General features: G+C 38.5%; 2 protein-coding genes across 7 annotated transcripts in view; one reads left to right on the top strand and one right to left on the bottom strand.

Annotated features, from left to right (window-relative positions):
- DYRK4 (dual specificity tyrosine phosphorylation regulated kinase 4) overlaps positions 1-8,817 on the top strand; it is a 63,624-nt gene extending 54,807 nt beyond the window's left edge. Inside the window, exon 17 of one of the 2 annotated variants that reach the window (XM_031001057.3) lies at positions 8,658-8,817. The gene's annotated coding sequence lies outside the window, so the exon portion shown is untranslated. The remainder of the gene's footprint in view (positions 1-8,657) is intronic. The other variant, XM_055357835.2, reaches the window with a different exon arrangement.
- Positions 1-14,351, bottom strand: part of AKAP3 (A-kinase anchoring protein 3) — a 34,094-nt gene that overhangs the window by 1,483 nt on the left and 18,260 nt on the right. For all 5 annotated transcript variants that reach the window (XM_055357829.2, XM_019038599.4, XM_004052531.5 and 2 more), the window contains one exon: positions 9,515-11,839. In XM_055357829.2, coding sequence (XP_055213804.1) covers positions 9,515-11,839 — 2,325 coding nt within the window. The remainder of the gene's footprint in view (positions 1-9,514; positions 11,840-14,351) is intronic.

Genomic DNA, 14,351 nt, shown 5'->3' on the forward strand with positions numbered 1-14,351 from the left:
AAACCCAAACCCAAACCCAAAGAAATTAACTCCAAGACCTACCATAACTAAATCACTGAAAATTAAAGAAAAAGAAAAAAATCTTAAAAGCATCCAGAGAAAACCATTTATAGGGGAACTGCAAGTCAAATGACAGCCAATTTCTCATCAGAAATCATAGAGGACAGAAGAAAGTGTCACGTCTTTTAACTGCTAAGAGAAAAAAACTTGCCAAATTAGAATTCTATATCCAGCAGAAATTATAACTCAAGAATGAAAGTCAAATAAAGACATTGTCAGATTAAATAAAACTGAGAGAAATCATTGCCAGAAAATGTGTTCTAAAAGAATTGCTAAAGGAAGTTCTTCAGAGAGAAGGACGATGATATCAGAAGGAAACTGGGAACATTAAGAATGAATGAAGAGCAACACAAACAGTAAAACTCTCAGTATAAATAGTAGGCTATCCTCTTCAGTTCTTTAAAATATGTTTTACAGGCCGGGAGCAGTGGCTCACGCCTGTAATCCCAGTACTTTGGGAGGCTGAGGCAGGAGGATCACCTGAGGACAGGAGTTTGAGACCAGCCTGGCCAATATGGCAAAACCCCGTCTCTACTAAAAATACAAAAATAACTGGGTGTCATGGCACGTGCCTGTAATCCCAGCTACTCGAGAGGCTGAGGCAAGAGAATCGCTTGAACCCAGGAGGCGGAGGTTGCAATGAGCCGAGATCACGCCACTGCACTCCAGCCTGAGCAACAGAGTGAGATTCTGTCTCAAAAAAAAAAATGTTTTAAGGTTGAAAGCAAAAGTAACATTGAGGGCTTTTTCAAAGTATGTAGATTAAATACATAAAGCAACTCAACTATAAAGGGAGAAGGATAAAGGAATCTTATATGGTAGTAATATTTCTACCTTCCAGCTTAAGTGGTAAACTATTGATGCTACATGGATTCTGAGAAGTCGGTATGTACATTGTAATCCCTAGATTAACCACTAAAAAAACTACACAAAAAGATATAGTCAAAAATGCAATAGATAAATTAAAATGGAATACTAAAACATGTTCAAATAGTCCAAGAGAAGGCAGCAAAGGGAAAACAGGAAGAAAAAAGAGAGAAGCAACAAATAATAAAATGGTAAACTTCAAACATATCCATAAATTGGGCTAAGCATAAATGATTAACATGTCTAAACATATCAAATGTCAGAATGGACAAAAAATATAACCCAAGTGTATGCTGCCTACCAAAAACCTCACTTCAAATATAATAAGTTAAAATTATAAGAAAAGATGTACCATGAAAATGCCAATCAAAAGAAGACTTGAATCTAACATTTATGGTCAATAGGATTTTTTAATAAAGGAGATGGATAATTCAGAGGGGCCAGATTCCCAGTGGTCTTTTCAACGAATGGTGCCAAGATAAGCTTCATATCTATATGCAATATATTGAATTTGGACTCCTACTGCACAAAAATTAACTCAAAGTAGATCATAGACCTAAACATAAGAGCTAAAATTATCAAGCATGTAGGCAAAAACAAGGAGAAAATCTTCATGGCCTTGCATAGGTCAAGGTTTCTAGTTCTCAGCACTCCTGGCCTTCTGGGTTTGTTGTGGGGCTATTTTGCTCATTGCATGTTGTTTACCAGTATCCTTGGCCTCTACCTGTTTGACTCCAGTGGTAACCCCTTTCTCTGTTGTGACAGCCAAATACGTCTCCAGACATTGCCAAATGTCTCGTGGGGGGCAAAATTGCTCCTGTTTGAGAACCACTGGGTAGGCAAAAATTTGTTATGACACTAAAATCACAAGACATAAAAGTAAAACATGATAAATTGGCTGTCATCTAGTTAGACTTCATTTTGCTCTTCAAAAGACTACATTAAATAAAAAGATAAACCACAAACAGAGAGAAAATATTTGCAAAAATATATCAGATAAAGGACTTGTATCCAGAATACATAAAAGAGCTCTTATAATTCTAATCAAGAAGAAAACAATCCAACCAAATTATGGGTGAAAGGATTGCATAGGTATCTCACTAAAGAATATATATGAATGGCTAATGAGCACATAACAGAATAACGTGCTCAATATTTTTCATCATTTTAATGTATGTAGGCCAAATGAAATCCACAATGAGATACCACTATAATTATTACAACAAATGGAAGAATAATATTGACCAGGATGTGGAGAAACTGAAACCTGTGCAAATTACTGGTGAAAATGTAAAATGCTACAACCACTTCAGGAAATAGTTTGGCAATTTCTTAAGAAATTACACTTAACCGGTCAGGCATGGTGGCTCATGCCTGTTTTCCTGGCACTTTGGGAGGCCGAGGTGTTCAGATCACTCGAGCCATGGAGCTTGAGACCAGCCTGGGCAACATGACAAGACCCCATCTCTAAAACAAAATACAATTAACTGGGCATGGTGGGGGATGCCTGTAGTCCCAGCTACTCGGGAGGCTGAGGTGGGAGGATCACTTAAGCCTAGGGAGTTTGAGGCTGCAGTGACTATGATTATGCCACTGCACTCCAGCCTGGGCAAGAGATGGAGACCCTGTCTCAAAAACAACAACAACAACAACAACAACAAAAACATAATAAAAGAAAAAAGGAAAGAAAATAAATTACATTTATTGAATTACACTTATTGTAACATGCTGCATTACATTAATGCTCCTCATTATCTGCCCAAGAGAAATGAAAACATATAACCACACAGACTTGTATGTGAATGCTCATAGTCGCATTACTCATAATAGCAAAAATGGAAACCATCTAAATATCTATTAACTGATAGATGGACAAACAAAATGTAGTATATCTACATAATGAAGTACTATTCAGCAATAAAAAGAAATAAACTACTGATACATGCTACAACACAGATGAACCACAAAAACCTTACACTAAGTGTAAAGTGCCTGATGTAAAAGACCACATACTTCATGGCTCCATTGCATAAAATGTCAAGGAAAGGCAAGTTTATAATGATGGAAAGGTTAATGGTTGCCCATGGATAGGGGATGAAAACTGGGAAATGTAAACATGAATAGCCTATACAATTCTGAGGCAGAGAAATAAAGAGTCTCCAGTCCTATCGGATGTTCAAAAATATTATAGAATTACAGTAATTAAAATAAGATGCTATTGGTACAAGAGTAGATGGACAATTCAATGGCACAGAATAGAAAGTTTAGAAAAAGAATAGGAAAAAAATAAGAGATTGTGGCCAGACGCGGTGGCTCACGCCTGTAATCCCAGCACTTTGGGAGGCCGAGGCAGGTGAATCATGAGGTCAGGAGTTCAAGACCAGCCTGGCCAAAACGGTGAAAACCCGTCTCTACTAAAAGTACAAAAATTACAGTGCACCTGTTATCCCAGCTACTTGGGAGGCTGAGACAAGAGAATCGCTTGAACCTGGGGGGTGGAGGTTGCAGTGAGCCACGATCGTGCCACTACACTCCAGCCTGGGTGACAGAGCGAGACCGTCTCAAAAAAAAAAAAAAAAAAGAGAGATTGTAACCCTACTTCATACCTTATATAAAAATGAATTCAAAATGTATTAAAGTCTTAAATATATTTTAAAAATCATAAAAGTACAGTCATACACTGCATAATTATGTTTCAGTGAACCATGGACTGTACATATGATGGTGGTTCCATATGCTTATACTGGACCTGAAAAACTCCTATTTTCTAGTGATATCATAGTTATCGTAACAGAGCACAACACATTACTCACTTGTTTGGGGGGATGCTGCTGTAAACAAACCTACTGTGCTGCTAGTTATATAAAAGTCTAGCACACACTATTACATATAGTGGATAGTACTTCATAATGATAATAAATGACTACATTACTGATCTCTGTATCACTGTACTATACTTTTAGTGTTATTTTAGTCTACTCCTTCTACTTATTAAAAAAATTAATTGTAAAACAGCCTCAGGCAGGTCCTTCAGGACAAAGGCATTGTCATCATAGGACATAATAGCTCCATGAGTGTTACTTACCCTGAAGACCTTCTAGTGGGAGAACATGCAGAGGTGGAAAGCAATGGTATTGATGATCCTGACCCTGTGTGGGCCTAGGTCAATGTGTGTGTTTGTGTCTTCATTTTTAATAAAAAGTAAAAAAATTAAATAGAAAAAAGCTTATAAAAAGAATATAAAGAAAATATTTTTGTATAACTGTACAACGTGTGTTTTAAGCTGTTATTACAAAAGAGCCAAAAAGTTAAAAAAATTAAAACTTTGTAACATAAAAATGTTACAGTAAGCTGCTAACTTATTATTGAAGGAAGAAAAATATTTTAAAATATTTATTGTAGCCTAAATATACAGTTTTTATGAAGTCTACAGTAGTGAACAGTAATGTCCTAGGCCTTCACATTCACTCACCACTCAGTCACTCACTCATCCAGAGCAACTTCTAGTCCTGTGAGCTCCATTCATGGTAAGTGACCTATACAGATGTACCATTTTTTATCTTTCAAACCATATTTTTACTGTACCTTTTCTATATTTAGATATGTGTAGATCCACACATACTGTGGTGTTATAATTGCTTACAGTATTCAGTACAGTAACATGCTGTATATAAGTGTGTAGCCTAGGAGCAATAGGCTATACAATATAAGCTAGATATGCAGTAGGCTATACCAGCTAGGTTTGTGTAAGTACCGTCTATTATGTTCACACAATGAGGAAATCGCTTAATGACACACTTCTCAGAACATATCCCCATGACTAAGCGATGCATGAGTGGACTAGAAAAAAACATGGGAAAGTTTTGCTAATATCGTAAAGTGGAGAATGTTTTCCAAAATATAACATAAAACCCAGCAAAAAATAAAAGAAAAATGTCTCACATTTGACGACATTTGTATGGCAGAAACAAACTACAACAACAACAACAACAAAACACCAATCAAAAGACCAACGGCAAAGGAAACATTTGTATTTAATATCATAAAGGTTGATTCCTTGTAATATATAAAACTCTTATAGATCAATAAGAAAAAGGCCTACAATGCAATAAAAAAATGGGCAGAACATAAAAAGAATACCTAGGAATGCAGCTAACTAGGGAGGTGAAAATCTCTACAATGAGAATTACAAAACACTGCTCGAAGAAATCAGAAATGACACAAACAAATGGAAAAATATTCCATTCTCATGGATAGAAAGAGTCAATATTGTTAAAATGGTCATATTGCCCAAAGCAACTTAAATTTTCAATGCTATTCCTATTACACTACCAATGAAATTGTTCATAGAACTAGAAAAAACTATTTTAAAATTCATATGGAACCAAAAAAGAGCCTGCCAACAGCCAAGGCACTCCTAGGTGAAAAGAACAAAGCTAGAGGCATCACATTACTCAACTTCAAACTATACTCCAGGACCACAGTAACCAAAACAGCATGGTACTGGTACAAAAACAGACATACAGACCAATGGAACAGAATAGAGAGCCCAAAAATAAGGCCACACAGCTACAACCATCTGATCTTTGACAAAGCTGACAAAAACAAGCAATGGGGAAGGATTCCCTATTCAATAGGTGCTGGGATAACTGGCTAGCCATATACAGAAGATTGAAACTGGACCCCTTCCTTACACCATATACAAAAATCAACTCAAGATGGATTAAAGAGTTAAATGTAAGACTAAAAACTGTAAAAATCCTGGAAGAACACCTAGACAATACCATTCTGGACATAGGAACCGGCAAAGATTTCATGATGAATACACCAAAAGCAACTGCAACAAGAGCAAAACTTGACAAATGGGATCTAATTAAATTTAAGAGCTTCTGCACATCAATAGAAACTATTAATAGAGTAAACAGACAACCTACATAATGGAAGGAAATATTTGCAAACTATGCATCTGACAAAGGTCTAATGTTCAGCTGTAAGGAACTGAAACAAATCTGCAAGAAAAAAACAACCCCATTAAAAAGTGGGCAAAGGACACAAACAGACTCTTTGCAAAAGAAGACATATGTGTGGCCAACAAGCATATAAAAACAAGCTTAATATCACTGGTCACTAGATAAACGCAAATCAAAACCATAATGAGATACCATCTCACGCCAGTTAGAATGGCTATTATTAAAAGTAATGGCAAGGATGTGGAGAAAAGGCGACACTTATACACTGTTGGTGGGAGTGTAAATTAGCTCAACCATTGTCAAAAGCAGTGTGGCAATTCCTCAAAGAGCTAAAAACACTACTGTTCAACCCAGCAATCCCATTACTGGGTGTATATCCAAAGGAATATAAATTGTTTTACCATAAAGACACATGCACATGGATGTTCACTGCAACACTATTCACAATAACAAAGACATGGAGATAACCTAAGTGCCCATTAATGGCAGATGGGATAAAGAAAATGTGGTACATATACACCATGGAATATTATGCAGCCATAAAAAAGAACACAGCCATTTCCTTTGCAGGAACATGGATGCAGTTGGAGGCCATTGCCATTGGCAAATTAACTCAGGAACAGAAAATGAAATGCAGCATGTTATCAGAAGTGGGAGTTAAATGATGAGAACACATGGACACAAAGAGGAAACAACAGACACTTGAGGGTGAAGGGTGGGAGGAAGAAGACACTCAGAAAAAAATAACTATTGGGTCAGTACTAGGCTTAGTACCTGGGTGACAAAATAAGCTGTACAACAAACCCGTGTGACATGAGTTTACCTATATAACAAACAAGCACATATACCCCTGAACCTAAAATAAGTTAAAAAAAGAAAAATAGGCAGAAGTTATGACAAATGTATCCACAGAAGAGGAAATTCAAATGGTCTTAAATATATGCAAAGATACTCACCCTCATTCCTAATAAGACAAAAAGTAAAGCAACTTAGCAAATTAAAAATTTTAGCGTGCACTGTTGGTTAAAGTGTGAGGAAATAGTCCTCTTACACTGTTTTAATAGGTGTGTTAATTGGTACAAGCTCTATGGAAGGCAATTTGGAAACATGTATCAAATTACACAAATAATATTCTCAGTGACCTTGAAGTTCCTTTCCTAGGTGCATAGCACATGTGAATACATTTGAATCTGTGCAAAATTATGTATATTCAAGGATATTCAGTGTAGCATTGCTTACAGTGCAGAATAGTGGCAACTGAAATATCCATACATAGGGGAGGGGTTAAATATATAAAACATATATAAAACATATATGATATATGAAATGGCTTCATATATTATAAAATATATAAAGCCATTAAAAAGAATGTGGCATCTCTATATGTTGCAGAAGAGGATATATATATATATAAAATAATAATTTGTGACTTTACGTGTGTGTGTGTGTGTGTGTGTGTGTGTGTGTGTATTGCTGGAAGGATAAATAAGAAATTGATCCAAATGGTTTTTTTCTCCAGGGAAGGCAATGGGATGGAGCACACAAATGAGAAAACAACCCTTAATTTTCACCATGCATCCTTTTGTACTTTTGAATTTTGAACTATGCACACATATTATTTATTCAAAAATAAATACAAATGTATTTAAAGACATCGGGCTCACAGACATCCCAGTGACAGCAGGTTCAATCACCTGAATCAGTATGAGAATATTTGCATACATTAATCTCTTTTCAAAAAGTCATTTTTAGGTAGTTTCTTTGGTGTCTATGTCATCCCTGTTCTGAAAAATATACTAATATTCAGTGTGTCTATTTATTAATTGAAGTTTGAACATGCTGCTTCTCATTCCTTCTACTCTTAGAGGGAGTCAATAAAATAGATGACTGGCTTTATCTTTAGAGTAGACGAAGGTGTGTGTGTGTGTGTGTGTGTGTGTGTGTGTGTATGTATGTATAAAAGTGGGGGACTGCAAGTCTATTGTCCTATTTTAGATACATGTTTCAATTTACAATAATCTAAAACAACACATTCCAATACAAAAAAGTCTAAAGCCAGAATGTATTATGTATGTTATATATGAGGGGTTTGATTTCAAAGATGGCTACAAAAGGCTTTCTCACACATTACACATCTGAAGACTATGCTTATTTTTAGATTTTTTTCATCAGTTTAAATTTTCTTCAGAATATAGCCTCCCACTCCCCACCTCTACTAACTGCTATATACTATAAAATAGTTGTCTGTTTCACGGATTGGAAACCCTGCGTGGAGACAGAGCTTGCCAACGACCCTTAGGAATAGATCTAATATTGGAAGTTCACATTGTCTTCTAGCCTAACTTGAATGTGCACACAACTCACCTGGGTATTTTGCTAAGATGAAGATTCTGATTCAGTAGGTCCGGAGGGAAGTGTGAGATTCTGCACTTCTAAAAAGCTCCCAGGTGATGCCAATGTTGTAGGTCCATAGACTACACTTTAAGTAGCAAGTGTAGTCTTGCTAAGACCAAAGTCAAAGACCATACGGTTTCTTGTTTAGGCTTGATATAGCCTAATCTGGATGCTCTGTAATCGTGTGTTTTCCCAGTCATCAGATAAACGTAGCGACCCAGTTGCAAGTGTTGCTAATACCATGTAAATACCACTTAATTAAGCAGAGAAAGCCTCTTTTTCCTTATCTTCTGATTCCTATGATGATGAAATTTTCTAAATAATTCTAACCTCTTGTGCCACCCTTTGTTACTTAATGATTAACAGCAGTTGGTCCACTTTTCTCAATCAAGAGGAGACAATCAAAAGCACTGAGGAAGAGAAAATGAGAGAGAGAGAGAGAGAGCAAGCGAGCGAGAAGGCAGAGAAGAGAGAGAAGAGAAGGTTGTAGGGATGGTCTTTTTAATTCCCGCATTTCAGTGTGAAGCGTCCTGGGTAAGTGTGCGTGTTCTCCAGACTCAAACCCTCCCTTTGGCGAGCAGTTCTGATGCTTACTGGGCACCTTGGGTGGAGGACAAGAACTTATCAGGCACGTTTACCTTTATCAGTAATAACACTGATAAGTTGATTTCCCATCTGCCTTATGCTTTAGTCTTACTTGTCAACTGATTCAGAGCTTAGGGTAGGGGGAAGAGGGGTGTTATCCACTGAATCCTTTCAAATCCCCAACGCCACCTAGACAACCAGCTAAGACAGTAATGGCATGTTTGAAAAGGTCATAAATTCAGACTCTGCCTCTTCCCTAACACATCCCAGGGCTACTTTCCAGCTTCATCTCATCCTTTGAGCAATGCTGTCCTATCCAAAACTCAGCCTAGAGCCCAGACCTTAATCTGATTCTTTCACTAGGTCTCTTGGAGGTTCCTCATCTGTACACTCCTACTCCTAAATGCAGAAAACAGAAACATATCATTTATCCCCCTGTTCCCCTTTGATACGCCTTGTATTGGGCAAAATCTAATTTTACTTTATCCATTATCTCTGCCAGGAGGCATGATCTTCAAATCCCACTGTTCCCATTTTACCTTCTCTGTGGCTATCTTCCCATTCAGAAAGAAACCAGAACTTAAAGCCCTAGTTAAATCTTAATAAAGCTTCCAAATTCCTCTGCCTTTGTTTCTTACCTTCTCCTGGATCCCTTCATCATCACCAGCAAAATACAAAATAGGGACATTGAGCTCAGAGGCAGCTACCCATTGAAGGACGGCTTGGAGTTGCTTGTTCTGAACTGTATCCGTTAGGTTGTGATTGCTGACAATCACCTTGGGTGCTGCACACCCTTCAGGGGGCTGTCCTGATATACCTCTCATTTCATTATGGATAGCTTGATAGGCATTCTGCAGGACAGCTTCTGCTGACCCTGTGCCCTTGACTGGTAAACACTCATATAAACTATCTGGGAAGGCCGAAGTTAGCCTACTGGCATCTCCAGACTTGTCATCTCCCAGCTTGTCATCTCCCAGCTCTGCCAATGAAGCATCACAGGACTTAGCAATGATGACACACAGCTTCATCACTGAGTTCATCAGATGTTCTACCATCTGCCCACTCATGCGGCCATCTATCTGGTTGACAACCATCTTGGTCAGCCCAGAAAGGGCACCAGGGGTCTCATCATCTTCATATAGTCTGGGGGGAGAAGACGCTAACGGTCTTTCACACAACTTCCTATCTTCCTTAACTGGCTGTTCCGGCACCTTGGGTTCAGGGCTCTGGTCACGCTTGAAAATGGTCTCACTAAGTAAGTTCCGGATGAAATTAAAGAAAACACTCCTTAGGTCCTTCTTTTCTGCTTGTTCTTGGTCACCTACAATGGGAGCAGACTTAAGGCAAGATTCATCAGGAACTACAGGAGGCTCATTGGCAGGAAAGTTGGGGGTGCCAGCAGCTTCAAGGAAGCTCTGTGCATCCCTTCTTCCTCCCTGGGCCAGGTGATATTGAATCAGAAGTAGGGCAGACACGATCAGGTCCTTGGCCCAGGAGTCTGAATCATACATAAAATTCTCAGGTTTCTCTGGAGGATATGGAGGAGGGCTGAGGTTGCCAATATCTTCAGGGTACTCAAAGGAAATGTCTGATGCAGGCTTACACTGTGTGTTGGGGGCTTCAAATGCTGCATGCTGGAAACCTAGAGATTTACATTCTTTCTGCTGACTTTTATGCCACAAGGTAAGCCCCTCTTTGATAATGTGCTCACCCAGAGTTTTCGCACAAGTCTCCTCCTCTGATTTGGGTTCAGAATACATTTTTGCTCTCAGTTTAGTTTCAGATTTCATGGCAAAGTTCACATTTCGGTTTTTAGGATCACCCATTCCCTTCATGGAGATGAGGGAATAACTCTCAGCCTTGTCTTGGGCTTTCCTGACATGCTCAGGGACTTTCTTGGCAAACATTACATTGTACAGCTTCCTTAGCATGGCATCCATGATATCTGTGGCCTTTTGGCTTCCATGAGAGAAGACAGTTCTTTTCACAGCCGAGACAAACTGTGTGTCAGTCATGAGGGTCCCTGTGACGCTGTGGAGGTTCCTCAGGAAGGAGTCGATGAGATCCGAGACCACCTCTTTTGCATGCTTGAGCAGAACCTTCTTCAGTAGGATGGTGGCAATGGTTGTGTCTTTCACTTGGATCTTCAGTGTCTTCATGATGGAGACCATCATATCAGACACTACACTGTTAGCATAGGTCATGATCCCTTCACTAACAGAAGCCGTAAAGTCATCAGGCCTTTCCTGCCCTCGAAACCTCTTTCTCTCCCGAGGAAAGAACCTTCCACCCTCTCTGGCATAATCTCCATTACGAGATTCAAACACTTCCTTATAGAAGAAAGACTTCTTAGAAGCAGGCTTGTCATCTGGACCCTGTCTTTCTTGGGTGCTCTCCTTGATCTTCACAGTGGGCTTGTATTTCAAATTTGGGGGACTTTGTGATGATCCTGAGACTCTGTCTCCAGAGCCAGGAGCCTTGTCTGGGGCAGCATTCCTGGAACATGCAGAGACGGTTTCATTCACAAGCTCTGATGCTATCTTACTGAGGTTTTTGGTGGGTGTGGGTTCATTCCCCATGTACAATGACTGATAGACACATTTGTTTTCAGAGCCATCGATCTTCTCATTGATCTCTTTGCGGGCCATGGCTATGACTAGATTCGTGAGGCGGTTAGCATAGAAGGAAACTTCATCTACTGAACTCCCGTTGCCAAGTTGGGCCCTGGGGCCCTGGCAAGGAATCTCTTTGTGAGTCATCTCAAAATGCAAACTTTCTGGAGTGCCCTTGGTGGTGGTGTTGTAATAGTCTACAGAGAAACCTTTGTGTGGGTCTGCTGAGTTGGACGTTTCCCCACCAAATGATTCTCCGGGTTTGAACCGAACATCTTGGAACTCTGCTGTACTCTTCTCCAGGTCTCTGCGGAGCCAGCTGAGCACTCTGACAGGATCCGTGGAGGTGTCCTTAAAAACAGACAAGGATTCATCTGACTATAACAAAGTAAAGATATGGGATATTCAAGACAACCTCAAAGTTCAGTTACAAATGTCATCAGCCCTCTCAAGCTTGCTCCATCTTGGCAATAAAAGTAACCATTTATTGAGTACTCACTGTGTATCAGACATTGTTCCAAGTATTTAAAGTCTATTATCTCATTTAATTATTTTTCATAATAAACCTGAGATTTAGCTCTCTTATTATCTTCTTTTACAGAGGAGGAAATTGAAGAAGTGAGAGGTTAAGTTTGTAACTTACTTGAAACAATACAGCTAACCATTGATGGAGCAGAAATTCCAGCCCTGGCAGTCTGACTCCACAGCCCATGCTCTCAGCTAGTATATTATGTTGCTTCTAATGACATATATCTTTAAGATCGGATAGTCTGCTAAGGATAATGACTTCCAGCTCCATCCATGTCCCTGTAAAGGACGTGATATCATTCTTTTTTATGGCTGCATAGTATTCCATGGTGTATACATACCACATTTTCCTTACCCAGTCGATCATTGATGGGCATTTAGGTTGATTCATGAACAGAAAACCAAATACCACATGCTCATACTTATAAGTGGGAGCTAAATGATGAGAACACATGGACACATAGAGGGGAACAACACACACTGGGGCCTTTTGGAGAGTGGAGGTAGGGAGGAGGGAGAGGACAAGGAAAAATAACTGATGGGTACTAGGCTTCATACCTGGGTGATGAAATAATCTGTACAACTACTCCCATGACACAAGTTTACCTGTGTGACAAACCTGCACATGCACCCCTGAACTTCAAATAAAAGTTAAAAAACAGACCTGACAGTCATCAGCTAGATAGAAGAGTTAGCAGTTGAACTGAATCAGATTTTTTCTTGTTTTAATATTAATTGCTATTTTCTATGGTTTACCTGTTTTTATGTAGATCTTATTACAAGTATAGTTTCCAAAAAAATGAGAAAATTCAGGGAAAATTGTGGATAATTAATCACTTCGCCAGGCTGCACAAACACTATCTGGATAGGTTAAATGGCTTCCAATGGACTGACATCATTTAACAATCTGATTTATAATTCAGGAGTTAATATGTATTGGCAATTTATTGGATTCTTTGATGGACACTAGCTGTGATAAGCATATGAACATGTTTATATGTTTATAAATTGTACAATCTGCATGTGGGAAAAACTCTGAAACACAGGATAAAATAACATAATATATATGAAAGTCTCCTATTTACTATCAAATGTAAAGAATCACTGTAATTATTGGAGTTCATATGTCTATCTGGGAATGACCACAGATATTACCCACCTTTAAAGAACAATTCAGTATTTTTATTACCAAGTGTCATATAGTCACTAGTTACTATTTGTGAAGTACTCGTAATGTTTGCCAGGCACTGTGCTAAATGCTTTATAGGCACTATTTTGTTTAATCCTCATATTTGCCTAGTAAGATAGGTTTTACTCTTCCAGTTTCACAGGTAAGAAAACAGAGACTTAGAGAAGTTAAATAGTTTGCCAGGCATCTCACAGCTAGTCCATGGTGGGGTTTCGTATTCAGATGCAATTCTGATTCTAAAATCTGGGCGCTCCACGTCTACAATATCCTGCTGTGCTTTGATTACTTGGAAAGAAAAGAAAAGAAAGCAGTTGTGCTAGTTGTCTGCAGGACTGGTTTAAGTGGCTTGTTACCATGTCGGAGTTAAGATCCATTGTGCTTGGTTCAAAATTCCCCCAAATGGTTCTCCTAATTAGAATAATAGCTACTATATGGGGTATTTTGTGCTTTAGTGGAAAACCACACATCATCTATAGCATACCCTTCCACATTATCTGATTCTCATTCCCTTGGAGCTATTTTACAACTCTGTTAACTGTAGACTACTGACATCAATGCAATATAATTCTTGTCTAGACACCTATAAGGGGAGGGTTGACTGACTGCCTCTCCCACGGTAGAGAAGGTCAGTTTGCCTCCAATGGCACGTTCACTTCAATATTTCCAAGCTATATGTGTCTTTTGAACCTCACCAGTTCCTTGTTAATGAGTTAAATAAAATCTTTAACACATATTCATTTTTATATACGTATGGGAGTCATTATTTTGCCCTTCTTTGAAAATTATCTTTTAATGGTTTTGGAAGTCTTCCACCAAGATGCCCAATAGATCCATCTAATGGAGATAAATGTCCTCATGAGACAGGTGCACTAGGTGTGTCTTTTCTCAGCCCCCAGAGTAGCAATAGAAGTTTGCAGACATTCGGTTTTTCTAGTTTTAATTTTCCTCTCTACTAATTTTGTTTTTGGTTCTCACTTCGGTTTGTTTATGGCCAATTGGTGGCAGCAATGATTGGAAATTTGATTTTATGTCTGACCATTTGGTAATCTCTTTTATGGATTAATGATTTATAGAGTTATATTCTCTACTGGGTGTGAGGCAACAGAAAATCTGTTCTGACAGCATTTTTTGTCCATCTTAAGCTCA

Source organism: Gorilla gorilla, chromosome 10, assembly GCF_029281585.2.
Source record: "Gorilla gorilla gorilla isolate KB3781 chromosome 10, NHGRI_mGorGor1-v2.1_pri, whole genome shotgun sequence".
In the NCBI taxonomy this organism is placed as follows: Eukaryota; Metazoa; Chordata; class Mammalia; order Primates; family Hominidae; genus Gorilla; species Gorilla gorilla.